The sequence below is a fragment of the Canis aureus genome, chromosome 9, assembly GCF_053574225.1.
Source record: "Canis aureus isolate CA01 chromosome 9, VMU_Caureus_v.1.0, whole genome shotgun sequence".
NCBI classification, from domain to species: Eukaryota; Metazoa; Chordata; class Mammalia; order Carnivora; family Canidae; genus Canis; species Canis aureus.
The window spans coordinates 42,142,168-42,160,905 of NC_135619.1; the positions used below are offsets into that span (position 1 = coordinate 42,142,168).

Genomic DNA, 18,738 nt, shown 5'->3' on the forward strand with positions numbered 1-18,738 from the left:
CATTTCAGCTACCCTGCCAGGGTGCCTTTTGCACAGATAACCCAGGGACCACCCCAACTTGTGCCCACTTAAGCTTCAGGTGTCCTGCCAGGGCAATTTGCATGAAAAGCTCCAGGGCCCATTGGCTTACACCCACTTCAGCCTCAGTTGTCCTGCTGGTGCACTGTCTGCACCGAGTCCTGGGACCACCCAAGTCCACACTCACTTTAGCTCCAGCAATCCCACCAGTGTAGCCTCAGCATGGAGGACACTAGGACTCCCAGCCCATGCCAGACAGCTCCAGCTAGCCATCCAAAGTCAACAGGCACACACAGTCTACACAGGAGAAGACACTACACAAGACCATTCCTTCAAGTTTAGGAGAAGTTACTGTGCTGACTAACTCATAGAAACAGTCCAGCAAAATGGGGAGACAGAGGAATATGTTCTGAATGAAAGAACAAGACAAAACCCCAGGGACACCTGGGTGGCTCAGGAGTTGAGCATCTGCCTTCGGCTCAGGGAGTGATCTTGGGTTCTGGGGATTGTGTCCCACATTAGGTTCCCTGTGAGGAACCTATTTCTCCCTCTGCCTATGTCTCTGCCTCTCTCCATGTGTCTCTTGTGAATAAATAAATAAAATCTTTTTTTAAAAAAGACAAAACCCCAGAAAAAGAACTAAATGAAATGGGAATAAGAACTATGTCTGACAAGGAGTTTAAAGTAATGATCATAAAGATACTCATCAGACTCGAAAGAAGACTAGACTCAGTGAGAACTTCAACAAAGAGAAAGTACAGAAAATAACCAATCATAATTGAAGAATACAATAAGTGAAATAAAAAATACACCAGAGGGAATCAACAGCAGATTAGAGGATGCAGAAGAAGGTGTAGCAATCTGGAAGACAAGGAAATGGAAAGAATCCTAGCTGAACAGCAAAAAGAATAGAGAATTTTTTTTTATAAAAAGAGGATAGGTAAGGGACTTCTCGAACAAAATCAGGCAAACAAACATTTGCATTATAGGGGTCCCAGAAGGAGAAGAGAGAAAAGGGAAGAAAACTTATTTGAAGAAATAACATCTGAAATATTCCCTAATCTGGGGAAGGAAATAGATCTAGGTTCAGGAAACATGGAGAGCTCCAAAGAAGATGAACTCAAGGAGCTCCATATTACCAACATGCAATAATTAAATGTCAAAGGTTAATGATAGAGAATTTTAAAACTGTGAGAAGCAACCAGTTACATACAGTGGAAACCTCATGAGTCTATCAGCTGATTTTTCAGCAGAAACTTTGTAATCTAGAAAGGTGTGACAAAGAGCTGAAAGGAAAAAACCTAAAACCCAAAATAGTCTACCTGACAAGGTAATCAATCAGAATTGAGGGAGAAATAAAGATTTTCTGAGACAAACAATAGATAAAGGAGTTCATCACCACCAAACTAACCTTATAAGAAATGATAAAGGGACTTCTATAAGTGAAAAAGGTTAGGCCATAAGTAGAAGAAAATTATGAATCAAAAGATATAAAATATATGACAGCATATACATAAGATATAGAGGAGAGAGTAAAAAAATGTTCTTTTAGAATGTGTTCAAACTCAAATCAACTTACTATAAACTGCTACATATTTAGAGTCCTATATATGAACCTCAAGATAACCACAAATCCAAAAGCTATGATAGATACACAAATAATAGAATTCAGGCCTAACACTGCAAAAAGTCATCAATCACAAAGAGAGTGTAAGGAGAAGATACAATAACTACAAAAATAATTGGAAAACAATTAACAAAATGAAAATAAGTACATACCTATCAATATTACTTTAAATGTAAATATTCTAAATGCTCCAATCTAAAGACAAAGGGTGGCAGAATGTATTAAAAAAGAAAAAAAAAAGAGCCATCTATATACTGCGTACAAGAGACTCACTTCAAACCTAAAGACATACAGATTGAAAGTGAAAGGATAAAGAGATACCATGCAAATAAAAATGAAACAACAACAACAAAAACAGAATAGCAATACTTATAACAGACAAAACAGACTTTAAAACTAAGACTGTAACAAGAGACAAGAGCATTACATAATTATAAAAGAGTCAGTTCAACAAAGTATATAACAACTGTAAATATCTATGCACTCAAAATTGGAACATCTAAATACATAAAACAAACATTATACATAAAGCAAGAAATTGACAATACAATAACAGCAGGGGACTTTAACATCCCACATACATCAGTGGATGGATAATCCAGGCAGAAAATCAATAAGAAAAAAGTGTCTTTGAATGATCTATTAGACCAGATGGATTTAACAGATATAGAGAGAACATTTCATTCAAAACAACAGAATACATATTCTTTTCAAGTGTTCATGGAACATTCTCTAGGATAGACCACACTTTAGGCCATGATACAAATCTTAATAAACTTAAGAAGATTGAAATAATATTATATATCTTTTCTGGCCACAATGGTGTGAAACTAAAAATTAATTACTGGAAAAAAACCCACAAAAAACAAATGGAGACTAAACATGCTGCTAAACAGTCAACATGTCAGTGAAAAAAAATCAAAGAGGAAATAAAAAATACATGGAGACAAATGAAAATGAAAACACAGTGGACCAGAATTTTGGGGACACAATGAAAGAAGTTTTAAAAGGGAAATTTTTAGCAATACAGGTCTATGTCAAGAAACAAACAAAAGTCCCAAATAAACAATCTAACCCTACACCTAAAGGACCTAGAAAAAGAAGAACAAACAAAATCCAAGTTTAGAAGAAGGAAGGAAATAATAATAAAGCCTGGAGTAGAAATAAATGCAATAAATAAAAGAAAGACAGAAATAAAGAAAAATAAAATAAAATATCAATGAAACCAAAGCCAGTTCTTTGAAAAGATAAACAAAATTGATAAACCTTTAGCCAGATTCATCAGGAAAAAAGGACATAAGGACAAATACATAAATCAGAAATGAAAGAGGAGAAAATGGACACGATGGAAATAAGGATTATAAGAGACTACTACAAGAAATTACATGCCAACAAGTTGGATAAACTAGAAGAAATATATAAATTCCTAGAAACATATCTTCCAAAACTGAATCAGGAAGAAATAAAAAATCGGAACAGACCAATTACTAGTAATAAAACTGAATCAGTAATAATAATTTTTAAAAACCTCTCAACAAACAAAATCCAGGACTAGACAGATTCACAAGTGAATCCTACTAAACATTTTTTAAAAAGTTAATACCTATTCTCCTCAAATTATTCTAAAAAATCAGAAGAGGAAGGAAAGCTTCCAAATACATTCTAGAAGGCTAGCATTACCCTAATAACAAAATTAGACAAAGACACTCCATAAAAAGAAAACTACAGGTCAATATCTCTAACAAACACAGATGCAAAAATCCCCAAGAAAACAGGAGCTAATTACATTCAAAGGATCATGAACCATGATCAAGTGGGATTTATTCTGGGGATGTAAGGATGGTTCAAATTCATCAATTCATATCAATATCAATCAATGTGTTAAACCACATTAGCAAAATGAAAGATTAAAATCATATGATCATCTCAATAGATGCAGAAAAAGCATGTAACAAAGTTCAGTACTCCTTCATGATAAAAACTCTCAATAAGGTGGATTTAGAGAGAACACACCTCAACATAATAAGGGCCATATATGGAAAACCCACAGCTAACATCATACTCAATATTTAAAAACTGAGAGTTTTTCCTATAAGATCAGGAACAAGACAAGTACGTTGATTCTCACCATTTTTATTCAATATAGTACTAGAAGTTCTAGCAACACTAATCAGACAAGAAAAAGAAATGAAAGGTGGGACACACCTGGATGGCTCAGCGGTTGAGCATCTGCCTTTGGCTCAGGGAGTGATCACGGGGTTCCGGGATCAAGTCCCACACCAGGCTTCATGCAGGGAGCCTACTTCTCCCTCTGCCTATGTCTCTGACTCTCTCTCTGCGTCTCTCATGAATAAATAAATTAAATCTTAAAAAAAAAAAAAGGCATCCAAATCAGTAAGGAAAAAGTTAAAATGTCACTATTTGTAGATGACATTTGTATTCCTGACATATACAGGAAACCTAAAACTATTATAAGTAAAAAATGAATTCAGTAAAATTGCAGCTTACAAAATTAATACATATAAATTGATTGCATTTCTATACAAAAAGTAGCAGATAAAGAAATTAAGAGAACAATCCATTTATAATTACAGCAAAAAGAACAAAATATCTTGGAATAAACTTAACCAAAGAGATGAAACACCCATACTCTGAAACGTATAAAACATTGATAAAAGAAATTGAAGATGATACAAATGGAAAGATATACCATACTCATGAGATTAGAAGAATTAATAGTGTTAAAATGTCTATAATACCCAAAGCAATGTACACATTTAATGCAATCCCTATCAAAATATCAACAGCATTTTTCAAAGAACTAGAGCAAATAATACTAAAGTTTGTATGGAACCACAAAAGACGGACAAAGCAATCTTGAGAAAGAACAAAGCTGGAAATATTCACAATCCGAGATTTCAAACTATTCTACACAAGCTGCAGTAATCAAAACAGTATGGTACTGGCACACAAATAGATCCACAATTAGTGGAAGAGAATAGAGTCCAGAAATAAACCCATGTTTTTATGGCCAATTAATCTATGACAAAGGAGACCAGAATATACAATGGGAAATACCACTCTCCTCAACAAATGGTATTAGAAAAACTGGACAGCTAAATGCAAAAGAATAAAACTGGACCACTTTCTTATCCCATACATAAAATTAAACTCAAAATGGATTAAAAAACCTAAAACTGAGGCCTGAAATAAAATTCCAAGAAGAAAACATAGGCAGTAATATCTTTGACATTGGCCATAGAACATTTTTCTAGATGTGTCTTCTCAGACAAGGAAAACAAAAGAAAAATTATTGAGACTCCACCAAAGTAAAAAGCTTTTGCACAATGAAGAAAACCATCAACAAAACAAAAAGCCTACTGAATGGGACAAGATATTTGCAAATAATAGACCTGATAAGGGGTTAATATCCAAAAGAACTTAACACAACTCAACAATAACTCCTTCCAAATAGTCCTATTAAAAATAGGCAGAGGTCCTGAATAGATATTCTTCCAAAGGAGACATATAGATGGCCAACAGACATATGAAAAGATGCTCTAATCATCAAAGGAGTGCAAATAAAAACAACGAGATATCACCTCACACCTATCAGAATTGCTAAAATCAAAATGGCAAGAATAACAAGTGTTGGCAAGGATGTAAAGAAAAAAAGAACCCTTGTGCACCATTGGTGGGAATGCAAACTGGTGCAGCCACTGTGGGATGCAGTGTGGAAGTTCCTCAAAAAATTAAAAATAGAATTATCACATGACCCAGTAATTTACTGGGTAAATTTACCCAAAGAAAATGAAAACACTAATTTAAAAAGGTAAATGCATGCCTATGTTTATTGCAGCATTATTTGCAATTGCAAAGATACGGAAGCAACCAAAGTGTCCATCAATAGATTGGATAAAGAAGATATATAGATATAGATATAGATATAGATATAGATATAGATATAGATATAGATATAGATATAGATAGATAATGGAATATTACTCAGCCATAAAAAGAATGAAATCTTTCCATTTGTGACAATATGGATGGATTTAGAGGGTATAATGCTAAGTAAAAGAAATCAGGGGATCCCTGGGCGGCCAGCTGTTTGACACCTGCCTTTGGCCCAGGGCATGATCCTGGAAACCCGGGATGGAGTCCTGCGTCAGGCTTCCTGCATGGAGCCTGCTTCTCCCTCTGCCTGTGTCTCTGCCTCTTTCTCTCTGTGTGTCTCATGAATAAATAAATAAAATCTTAAAAAAAAAAAAAAAGAAATCATACAGAGAAAGAGAAATACTGTCTGATTTCACTTGTGTAGAATTTAAGAAACAAAATAAATGAACAAAGGAAAAAAGAGACAAATAAAAAAACAGACTCAAATATAGAGAATAGAACTAAGAGGACATTTATTATGATGAGCACTGAGTAATGTATAGAACTGTTGAAGCATTATATTGTACAACTGAAACTAATATAACAGCATATGTTAATTATACTTGACAAAGCAAAAAGTCCATAGTTAATCATTTGGCAGCCTTATTCAAAATTCTGTTAAAGAGTTTACAATGCTTGCTCAGCTCTTAGGGGTCAAACTATAGACCAATTTCAGGTCATGGCTTATCACTAAGAAAATATTTATTTGGGTGATGAATTGCTTTTAATCAGTTCTTCATTTGAACTCTGTCAATCTTTTTTTGAGACACTGCAAAACTAGAAAAAAGTTTTTCTTGCTGGCCTTTGATTTTAACTAATTTCTTAATCTGAGTAGAGACTTATTTCCTTAGTTTCAAGCTCAGATATCCTTTCATTTCCTTAAGGGATTTCTTTTTTCTTTGAAGTTTTTATTTTTTCATTTTAAGTAATTCTACACCTAGTGTGGGTCTCCAACTCATGATCCTGAGATTGAGAGTTGCATGCTCTTCTAATTGAACCAGCCAGCTGACACTATATTTTCTTTTTAAAAGTGATTTTGGGGGGGGGACCTGGGTGGCTCAGTTGGTTACGTGTCTACCTTCAGCTCTCAGGTCATGATCCCTGAATCCTGGGTTTGAGCCTCACCAATAGGCTCCCTCCTTAGCAGGGAATATGCTTCTCCTTCTGCCCTTCACCTGCTTGCGTGCTCTTTGTCTTTTTCTCTCACTCGTTCACTCTCTCAAATAAACAAATAAGATCTTTAAAAAAAAATAAAAGTATTTAGGAAATGCAAGACCCAGAAAAAACTTCAACCTATCAGTTAAGCCATTACATAATAACCAACATGGAAACAGCTACACCAAGATTCATAAGTGAATACAACAGCTTTCCATATTGTATATCCTTAAATATGTTGTTAATGCTATAAGAGGGAAAATTAATGACTTTATTTCTCCTGCTACCCACCAAGTACATATGATTAAATATCTCCTTTCTTTGCATACCAACTAAGTAACCACAAGTTTAAGAATAATGTATATATAAAAAAAAACACATGGTTATCCCAATGGATGCAGAAAAACCATTTTTTAAAAAGTAAAACCCAATGGACTTTCATGATAAAAGCACTTAACTAGAAACAGAAAAAAATTTCCTCAACCTGGTAAAGGGCATCTATTAAAAAAAAAAAAATCGCATAGAGGGCAGCCCAGGTGGCTCAGCGGTTTAGCGCTGCCTTCAGTCCAGGGCATGATCCTGGAGACCCGGGATCCAGTCCCGCGTCAGGCTCCCTGCATGCAGCCTGCTTCTCCCTCTGCCTGTGTCTCTGCCTCTCTCTCTCTCTCTCTCTCTCTCTGTGTCTCTCATAGTAGATAAATAAAATATTTTTTAAAAACCCATAGCTAACATCATACTTAATGGTGAAAACTGAAAGCTTTCCACCTAAAATCAAGAACAAAACAAGGATTTGTTTCTCACTGCGTCCATTCAACATTGTGCTGGATGTTTTAGCCAAGGCAATTAGGCAAGAAAAATAAATTAAAAGCATTCAGATTAGAAAGAAGTAAATCTCATGACCTGGTCTTAGATAGAGAAAATCCTAAGGAATCCACAAAATAAAACAAACAAGAAAATCAATTTTTTGAACTAATAAGAAACACTAGCAAAGTTGTAAGACGCAAGACTTGTTTAAAAAAATCTATTATATTTCTACTGCTTAAAAATGAAGAACCTGAAAATGAAACTAAGGAAAAAATTCAATTTCCAATGCATAAAAAAATACTTAGAAATAAATTTAACCAAAAATATATAAGACATATATACTGAAAACTATAAAATATTGTTGAAGGAAATTAAAGGCCTAGTTAAGTGGAAAGATGTCTATGTTCATGGATTGGAAGACTTAATATTACTCCCCAGGGTACCTGGATGGCTCAGTTGGCTGAGTGTCCAACTCTTGATTTCAGCTCATGTCATGATCTCAGGGTCATGAGATTGAGCCCCAAACTGTGCTCTGCACTCAGTGAGGAGTCTGCTTGAGATTCCCTCTCTCCCTCTCCCCTGCCCCATGCCCCCCCCAAATATATTTTTTTAAAGATTTGATTTATTTATTCGTGAGAGACACAGAGAGAAAGAGACAGAGACACAGGCAGAGGGAGAAGGAGGCTCCATGCAGGGAGCCCGATGTGGGACTCAATCCCAGGACTCCAGGATCATGCCCTGGGCCAAAGGCAGGTGCCAAATCGCTGAGCCCCCCAGGGATTCCCAAATAATTTTTTTTTTTAAAAAGATGACATTACTCCCCAAATTGATCTATAAATTCAACATAATCCCTATTCAAAATCTCAGTTGTCTTTTTACAGAAATTGACAAGCTGATCTTAATATTTATAAGGAAAAGCAAGAGACCCAGAATAGCCAAAATAATCTTGAAAAAGAAGATAAACTTGGAGGACTCAAACTTCAAAACTTACCACAAAGCTGCACTAATCAAGACAGTGTGGTACTGGTGTAATGATAGACATATAGACAAATAGAATTCAGAGTACAGAACAAACCTATGCATTTATGATCAATTCCTATATATATATATATATTTTTTTTTTTGCAAGATTGCCAAGACAACTCAATAGAAGAAAGAAGCATCTTTTCAACAGGTGATGCTGGAACAACTAGTGGATCTTCACATAAAAAAGAATGAATGTGGACTCTTAACTTGCATCATATACAAAAATTAATCAAGTGGGACACCTGGGTGGCTCAGTGGTTGAGCATCTGCCTTCAGCTCAGAGTTTGATCCCGGGGTCCTGGGATGGAGTCCCACATCAGGCTCCCCACAGGGGGCCTGCTTCTCCCTCTTCCTGTGTCTCTGCCTTTTTCTCTACGTCTCTCATGAATGAATAAATAAAATGTGTTCAAAAAAATTAGTCACGATGTACCAGAGACATAAATTTGAGCACTAAAACTATGAATCTTTTTTCTTTTTTACAGATTTTATTTATTCATTCATGAGAGACACACAGAGAGAGAGGCAGAGATAGAGAAAGAGGGAGAAGCAGGCTCCATGCAAGGAGCCCGATGTGGGACTCAATCCTGGACCCAGGGATCATGCCCTGACACGAAGGCAGATGCTTAACTGCTGAGCCACCCAGATGTCCCTAAAACTATGAATCTTAAAAGAAAATGCATGTGTAAATCTGTGACACTGGATTAGGCAATGGTATCTTAGATATGACACCAAAGACTCAAGTGACAAAAAATAAAACTTCCATCAAAATTAAAATACTTTGTGCTTCAAAAGACGCTCTTAAGAGTGAAAAGACAGGGCACTTGGCTGGCTCATTCCAAGAGGCATGCAATTCTTGATCTTGGGATCATGAGTTTGAGCCCCACATTGGGTGTAGAGATTACTTTTTAAAAAGTTTTAAAAAAAGAAAGTGAAAAGACAACCCACAGATGAGAGATAATACATTTATCTGATATGGCTTTAGGATACAGAACACACAGAAAACGTAACTCAAAAATAAAAAGACAGCCTAATTTAAAATTGGACAAAGGATTTGAACAGGTATTTGTACAAAAAGAATATACAAACGACCAAAAAGCACACAAAAAGACGTTCAACATCTTTAGTCTTATGGAAATACAAATTAAAATCACAATGAGATGTGATTTCATATCTACTATAATAGCTATCATAAAAAAGATGAATAATAACAAGTGTTAGGATGTGGAGTAATTGGAATCCTTAGACCTTGCAGGTGGGAACATAAAATGATGCAGCTGCCTTGGAAAATAGTCTGGAACGTCCTCAAAAGTAAACATAGAGTTACTTTATGACCAAGCAATTCTGCTCATACAAGAATGATCATAGCAGAATTCATAAGGCTCCTCCAAAAAAGAGAAACAACCTAATGTCCATGAACTGAAGAATGGATAAGCAAACTGTGGTATATTCATACAATAGAATTTTATTTAGCCACAAAAAAGGAGTGAAGTATGTATACTGATTCATGCTCCAACACGGATTAATCTTAAAAATAATTTCAGTACTAACTGAAATAAGTGAGACACAGAAACAATATCTTGTATGATTACATTCATGTGAAATATCCAGAAAAGACAAGTCCATAGAGAAAGAATGTAGATTAGTGGTTGTCAGTGACCAGAGAGAGTGATACGGGGAGTAATTGCAAATGGACCTAGGGTATCTTTGGAGGGTGATGAAATGTTCTGGAATTGAATGGTAATGATTGGGAATGATCGCACAACCTTGTGAATATTCTAAAAACTACTGAATTATATATTTTAAAGAGGCGAATTGTTTTAGAAGGGTGAATTTTAATGGTACATGAATTATCTCTCAATAAAAAGGTCTTTTTAAGCATAATAATTTTGAGTTAGGTATTACATGAAATCCTACTAAGTTTAAATTCTGTGCTTAATCAGGAATATGGAGTTTTTTTTTTTTTTAAGATTTTATTTATTTACTCATGAGAGACACACACAGAGAGAGATTGAGAGAGGGGCGGAGACACAGGCAGAGGGAGAAGCAGGCTTCATTGTAGGGAGCCTGACGTGGGACTCCATCCCGGGTCTCCAGGATCATGCCCTGGGCTGAAGGCGGCGCTAACTGCTGAGCCACCCGGGCTGCCCAGGTATCTGGAGTTTATATACTATTTGTAAGTTTATGTCAAATGACATGTTTGAAAACAAACTGGAAAACCATTCCTACCTTAGACGGTTTTCTAGCTCTATAATTCTTTCAGTCAGATCCCAGTTGCCTCTTTCAAGATTCTGAATATTGGTGTTTTTCAAAGATTTAATTCTGGTTAGAGAAGCAATAAGTTCTTCTAGGTCCTTGATACTATCTTTCAGGGACATAATCTCGAAAGATTGTTGCACATTATTTTCTTTGTAACTTTCTAGCTCACTCTTCATCTCTTGCAATGAAGTTTCTTTTCTGAAGAGCTTGTTTTGAAGATTTCTTAGCTAAGAAGAAAGGAACATGTTACTTAAAATCATAATTTTTTTAGAAAATTCATGACTTCAATTCATTATGGGTATTTAAATTATACATTATTTTTTTTAAAAGATGTATTCATTTATTTTAGAGAGAGAGTGGAGAATGAGTGGGGTTTGGGGCAGAGGGAGAGAGAGAGAGAGAGAGAGAGAGAGAGAGAGAGAATCCTCAAGCACATTTCCCACTGAGTGCAGAGCCCGACATGGGGCTCCATCCCAGGACCCCGAGATCATGACCTGAGCTGGAATCAACAGTTGGCCACCGTATTGACTAAGCCACCCAGGCGCCCTAAGTTATACGTTATTATATGATAAAATGAAGAGTCTCAAATCTCCTAACAATATATTCCAATGTTATATACATTTAAAAAATCGCATCAAGGGGCTCAGTTGGGAGAGCTTGCAGCTCTTGATCTCGGGGTCATGAGGTTGAGCCCCATTTTGATTGTAGAGACTACTTAAACTTATTAAGAAAATAAAAACTGAAGCAGTGGAATTTTTTAAAAATCATATCAAAATGACACATCGCATTTGGAATAAGTGAATTTATTCTCATCAATATTAAAGTTGTTTAAAATGTTATAAGAGTAAATTATACCAATAATGAATTCAATAATCCCTAGCAGAAAAGAAATACTTAATGCTTTGTTGCTTTCTGCTGGTTGTGAAGGGAACCGTGTTCAGAGGCCTCTCTCCTAAATGGCCTATGTTTATACCATTGTTTCCTGGCTCTGTTTGTGTTTGAAATGGGTGAATAGGAGTCTGAGGAGAAAGAAAGACACTTAAATTCACTATATTTTTAAAGCAAATAAAGGAAAGAAAAGATCATAAATTTATGAAGAGAAGAGTGATGGTCTGTGAGAGGAGAAGCAACAGAAGAGAGCCATAACCTGCTAACTGAGAAAGACCAGGGGCACCAGGGGGGCTCAGTTGGTTAAGCATCTGACTTTTGATCTTGGCTCAGGTCTTGATCTCAATGTTGTGATTTCAAGCCCTTTGTGGGGCTCCATGCTGGGTGTGGAGCCTACTTAAAAAAAAAAAAAAAAAAAAGACCAAAGAAGGATTGGAAAGGCAGGGGGCATGGTTGCTGTTAGGTGGCTGATTTATTTAGCTTTTGGAAGCATTTTTAAAATCTCTAATCTTCTATCTGATAAGCAAAGAAAGTTTACTAGATAAAGAAAATTGAGGTACTGCTAACATTCAGGGGTCAATTAATTTTTAATTTAAGCCAATTTGTTCAAATTTCTAATAGGCTGTGTATGATCCTGATGAACTTGTAAAAGAGGGGGAGAGGGGGCAAATTTGATTTGACATTATAAAAAATCATTAGCTTTATAACCAGAAAAAGGTCAGGAATATTAGTTATTGAAAAAGTTTCATTAATGAGAAATGCTATAATTCCTAATAGCACAGGGATTGGGAAGACCAAGCATTTCAAACTAATATTTTAGTCCAATATGTGTATAAAATGTGTTCTAATTCTTAAAAATTCTGTGAAATTAAGACAATAAAATGAAACTTACATGTTCTCAAAATATACCTTTATATGTATTTTTCATTACATCAAGACTAAAAACACACCTCAGTGAGGTCATGGAGTTTCCAGAGAAAGTAAGTATGGGAGAATAGAAAGACCACAAAATTTGGAGGAACAAGAAACTGTGGCCGTAGAGAAGTCAGTTAAGTTTTTTTTTACCCACCTCACATTGCAGTTGTAAGGAATAAAAATAACATATACCAAGGACCTAAAATAGTGTCTGTCATATACAAAAATATAATAGAGTAAATTGAAAACATACAACTAAATTGCAGGTATACACTAAACTGGAGTTTGTGCTCCCTTGGAACTTGAAATTATGTCATGCGAAAAGCTTCCCTAATTAGCTGCAGAAGCAACTCAGCTATCAGAAATGGAGACAAGGTGGTAGATATGGACACAGACAAGGTCATGAAGATGAAGTGAAGGATTTAAGCTCGAGCAGCCCAGGTGGCTCAGTGGTTTAGTGCCGCCTTGGGTCCAGGGTGTGATCCTGGAGACCTAGGATCAAGTCCCATGTTGGGCTCCCTGCATGGAGCCTGCTTCTCCCTCTGCCTGTGTCTCTGCCTCTCTTTCTTTCTGTGTCTCTCATGAATAAATTAAAAACAAAAAAAAAAAAAAAAAGATTTGAGCTCAAGCTAAAGCCCATTTCTCTTCCTCATTGCCCAGCCATACTGATGGTAAGAATGCTCTGTGCTCATTCTTTATCCACTATAATTCTATTTTTATATCAGAAAGTCACCAAAGGTCTCTTATCAGATTCAAGAATTTTTCAGTTGTCATCATATTCCACATGTCACTGAAACATTTGACACCACTGGCCAGGCCATGCTCTTTTGCTGGATATGGTCATTGGCACTTGGTATCCATTCCCACCACTATGATGTCTTACTCTGCAGAACTAGAAATAAAACTTTTCCAGAGTCCTTGTGGGGTCTGGGATTCTCTAAGCTAATGGTTCTCAAACTTCAGCAGTGCATTAGAATCATCTGCAGGGTCATTAAAAAGCAGATTGGGAAAAAAAGCAGATTGATAGCCCAAATCCAGAGTTTTTAGTGTGGCATGAGGCCTCAGAATTTGTATTTATACCAAGTTCCCAGGTGATGTTAATGTTGTTGATCTGTGGAACTACACTTTGAGAGCCATGCTATACGTACATTGAGCTGCACTAAAGAGATGCATTCCCATGAAACTTAGAATAGAGAGAAGGCCATTTTCCCACTGCTAATTCTGCTGATAAGCAAGGTCAAGGAAGAGGCCAGAGAAAAACATCCCATTACTTAACTACCAGCTTTATGGAGGTTGAGGCAGCTGTGTCTGTGCAATAAACACTCAGCGGGTGATGCCTGGATGGCTCAGTTGATTAAGGTGTCTGACTTTGGCTGGGGTTGTGATTTCAGGGTCCTGGGATCCCCCTGCATCAGGCTCCCCACTCAGTAGAGAGTTCGCGTCTCCTCTGGCCCCACCCTCTGCTCATCCTCTGTCCTTATCTCTTTCTCAAATGAATTTAATTAATAAATAAATAAATAAATAAATAAATAAATAAATAAATAAATAAAATAAAAGGCTCAGGTGAAGTAGCAGCAACTTCCTGACCTCAGGATCTTATCCATTGTGGTGTGTCCTTAAACTCATTCATCAAGTTCTGGCCCCAAATCCCATACCCAGACCTTCCAATCACTTTGTATACATAATTCTCTGCATTAAATCATTTTCAGCTTGAAATACTTAGGGTGGTTTCTGCTTTCTGCAGTGAATCCATGACTGATCCTTGACATTCATGAAATTTCTTTTTCTCTCCCTCCCTGATTACTTTTCTCTTGCATGGAGGTATTCCTTGTGCTGACATTAAGAAACTGTGCTAAACTGGATGTAACAAATCCTATATTGCAGGGGTTTTTTCTTTAAATGACCACAATAGATGTAAATGAGTGTGTGGGTTTTTAAAATGCAGCTTACATTTTGGAGGCGAGGTAAAGCTTCCCAGGGTAAAGAAAAGTCTGGAATTGAATGAAAACTTGATGGGCCATCCCCATCTCCAGGATCGCACTGACTTCATCATTTAGACTGCTTTTTAATTCCATTTTCAGTACAGACCAATTTTCTTTTTAAAATACTGCTCCAGGGGCAGCCCCGGTGGCTCAGCGGTTTAGCACCACCTTCAGTCCAGGGCCTGATCCTGGAGACCCTGGATCGACTCCCAGGTCGGGCTCCCTCAAAACAAAAACCATAGGGGCCTATGGCTGGTTCAGTCAGTAGAATATACAGCTCTTCACTTCAGAGTCCTGAGTTCAAGCCCCACATTGGGCATGGAGCTTAGTTTTAAAAAATGCTATAAAAGAATAGCTCCTTTGTAATAGCTAACATGGGAGCAAAAAGTTTTACTTGTGTGAAAAGTAAGAAGGGGGAAAAATCTGACTCTAGTGTTTGTTTAGCACAAGTTAGAAAGATTTAAACCAATTTAATTATCAGTGATAGTTCTCTTAACTAATCATTCCCTTTTTCTAGGGAGAATTTGTTAAATTTATTATTTCACTAATGGTTGCATTTTATTCTAAGAAATTTTAGTTTAATGATGCTGTAATTTTTTTTAGGAATTCCTGTCCTCACTACTTCAGACTGCAAAACTGATTCCTATTCAGAATTTTGCCAGAATGTCCCAAAAGCCCAACTTCATATTATAAACCATACTCCTCTATGGTAGGAAGGCTGTCGTATCCTTTGAGAATTGCTTAAAGGTTAAGACCATAGAGCAGCTTTTAATAATGCATATTTTGGGGGAATGGAGCAGTATTTTATTTTATTTTACTTTTTAAAAGATTTCTATTTATTTATTCATGAGAGACACACACACACAGAGGCAGAGACACAGGCAGAGGGAGAAGCAGGCTCCCCACAGGGAGCCCAAAGCAGGACTCAATCCAAGGTCTCCCTGATCACACCCTGGGCTGCAGGCCCTGCTGAACCGCTGTGCCACCAGGGCTGCCCACCCCTATGGTATTTTTTGAGCATGTCCACTCTTTCCCCCGGGTGTTCATTTGTCAGTTTCTACTTGTTTTCAAAATATGTGATTTGCCGGCATCTGAGTGGCTCAGTCGGTTAAGTGCCTGTCTTTGGCTCAGATCATGATCCCAGGGTCCTGGGATCAAATCCCAAATAGGGCTCCCTGCTCAGCAGAGAACCTGTTTCTCCCTCTCCCTCTACCCCTCTCCCCTGCTCCTGCTCTCTCTCTCAAATAAGTAAAATCTTTAAAAAAAAAAGATCAAGCCCAAAATATGTGATTTGCCTCATCCCTACGTCTGTGTATTGCAGATCAGAGTCTCTTTTAAGACCTATTTATTTAACTATAAATTTATTTATTTAAAATAATGGGTTAAGTATTCTATGAAAGATCCATAGAGAAAATACCTTTTAATAATAAGATCAAATGTTTAAAATTGAAAATTTCAAAATTCATTTATATTTTTGTAAAAACATGTTAATTAGATAAGAGTCATTTTTTTTATTAACTCCTTCTTAAATCCTCCCCTCAAGTTACTAGGTCTGCTCATTTTACCTCTAGTATGTTTCCCATATGTATCCCTCTCTTCCCATCCTGCTGCTTGCTGCCTTTATCTTGTTTTAGGGACACATTGTCCACCTCATGCACTGTTTGCTACAAACCTCCTATTTGGTCTTTCTACTTCCCATCTAGCACCTCTCTGAGCCATTCTTTTTTTTTTTTTTTTTCTTTTTTTAATAAATACTTTTTTTTTTAAAGATTTTTTTATGCATGAGAGACGCACAGAGAAAGAGGCAGAGACACAGGCAGAGGGAGAAGCAGGCTCCATGCAGTGAGCCCTATGTGGGACTCAATCCCAGGTCTCCAGGATCAGGCCCTGGGGCTAAATCGCTGAACCACCCAGAGATCCCCCTGAGCCATTCTTTATTTAACTACCAAGACTTCAGTATCTTCTATGTTCCAGGCATGTGCCAGAAGATTAAGAACTCTCAAAAAATTTCCCAGCTCAGGGAGATCAATTATAAAACAAATAATTAAAGTATACCTTAACAAGTACAATAATATTGGTATGAATAGAATGTTCTAAGAATATAAGCAAAGAATATGTGTTCTGTCCTCAGTTGTAACATCAGATACTATACTATCACTCTTCTTTTAAAGGTCATATGATAACTCTATGTTTAGCTTTTTGCATATAAAACATTTTTGAAATGACAACATTTTAGAATGCAGGGAAGATTAGTGGTTACCAGGGGTTGAGGGTAGGAAGGAAGTGGGTGTGGGTATAAAATGGCAACAGGAAAGATCTTTGTAGTGTTCAAACTGTTCAGTATCTTGACTGTTTAGAACTCTATACAAACACACAAATGTGTACAAGTAACATTGGGGAAATCTGAGTAAGAATGGTGGATTGGTAGACTTTGTTGCATCAATGTCAATATTCAGGTTATTATATTATAGTTTTGCAAAATTGAACAATGGGAGAAACTCAGCAAAGTTATAAAGGATCTTTCTAAATTATTTCTTAAAACTCCAAGTGCTTCTTCAATTATTTTAATAAAAATTTCAATTAAAATTAAGAATAATTGGTTCTGATAAATTTTTCTTTAGCAGCAAAAGTGACATTGCCTCCATTCACTCCCTCCATTGTTGACTGCATCTACCCGGTTTCTTTCTTTTTCTTTTTTTTTTTTTAATTATTTATTTTTTTATTCATGAGAGACACATACAGAGAGAGACACACACAGGCAGAGGGAGAAGCAGGCACACAGGGAGCCCTATGTGGGACTCAATCCCGAGACTCCAGGATTACACCGGGGCCGAAGGCGGCGCTAAACCGCTGAACTACCCGGGCTGCCCATCTACCTGGTTTCTACTATTTGCCAGGACTACGCTAAGGGAAGAAAAATATCTTATCTGCATAAACACATGCCCTCACAATGCCATTCTATTGCCCTCACAAATAAAAATTTCATAAAAAAATCAAAGTAAAAATACTGGCAAACACTTTAAATTTATTTTAACATACTAGGCCTTATTATACATATCAGTAACATTTTTTTTTACAAGTTGTTTAACTCCTATTTATTCTGACAGCAGCCTATCTAGCACTATGCAAGAGCTTTAGTTCAATATCATAGTGCCTAAACTAGACAACACAATCACCAACTGAACACTTTTTCTATGTCCCACAAAGAAATAAAGTTACTGGAAAAGAGAAAGATGACTCATGCTGAAGGTATTCTGTTGAAATCACTAGACTCTTTTATTAATATATTTTCCATATAACAACAAATCCAATGAGACATTGTAGAGCATTTCATATATCTGCTTTGATAAATAGATTAAAATATTTATAATTACCAAATGATTTATGCACATGCAGAGAATGGCTTTTATTTTTTTTATTTTTTATTTTTTTTTAATTTTTTTTTATTTATTTATGATAGTCACAGAGAGAGAGAGAGAGAGAGAGGCAGAGACACAGGCAGAGGGAGAAGCAGGCTCCACGCACCGGGAGCCCGACGTGGGACTCGATCCCGGGTCTCCAGGATCACGCCCTGGGCCAAAGGCAGGCGCCAAACCGCTGCGCCACCCAGGGATCCCGAGAATGGCTTTTAAAAAGTACTTTGGGGCAGCCCAGGTGACTCAGTGGTTTGGCGCCTGCCTTCAGCCCAGGGTCTGAACCTGGAGACCTGGGATCGAGTCCCACATCGGGCTCCCTGAGTGGAGCCTGCTTCTCCCTCTGCCTGTGTCTCTGCCTCTCTCTCTCTGTGTCTATGAATAAATAAAATAAAATCTTTAAAAAATAAAAAATAATATTAAAAAAGAGAATGTTTAAAAAAATAAAAAGTACTTTGAAATTCTTGAAAATAAATATTTTCTTTAGACAAGGTTTAAAGGTTGTGATCTTTTTTGACAATTTGGCTTAAAAGGCTTATGAATCAGGCATAGACATAAACCTTAATCTAATCCAAACCTGAATTATCAAAAATCTCAAACTTAGTAAATTTAGTAGTAAGTTATACTGTGGACAAGAAGAATTAATGCTTCAGTTTTCAGGTATTGGTATTAAATTTTTCTGGGGGGGAGGGGAGGAAAGATTAAGAATCTCTCCAGT

General features: G+C 36.5%; 2 protein-coding genes across 5 annotated transcripts in view; one reads left to right on the top strand and one right to left on the bottom strand.

Moving 5' to 3' along the window:
• The window catches only part of MTHFD1 (methylenetetrahydrofolate dehydrogenase, cyclohydrolase and formyltetrahydrofolate synthetase 1), a 123,610-nt gene that overhangs the window by 22,266 nt on the left and 82,606 nt on the right, over nt 1–18,738 (top strand). The window lies entirely within an intron of this gene.
• LOC144320724 (uncharacterized) overlaps nt 1–18,738 on the bottom strand; it is a 52,161-nt gene that overhangs the window by 17,813 nt on the left and 15,610 nt on the right. For all 4 annotated transcript variants that reach the window (XM_077909599.1, XM_077909597.1, XM_077909598.1 and 1 more), the window contains exon 3: nt 10,793–11,049. In XM_077909599.1, coding sequence (XP_077765725.1) covers nt 10,793–11,049 — 257 coding nt within the window. The remainder of the gene's footprint in view (nt 1–10,792; nt 11,050–18,738) is intronic.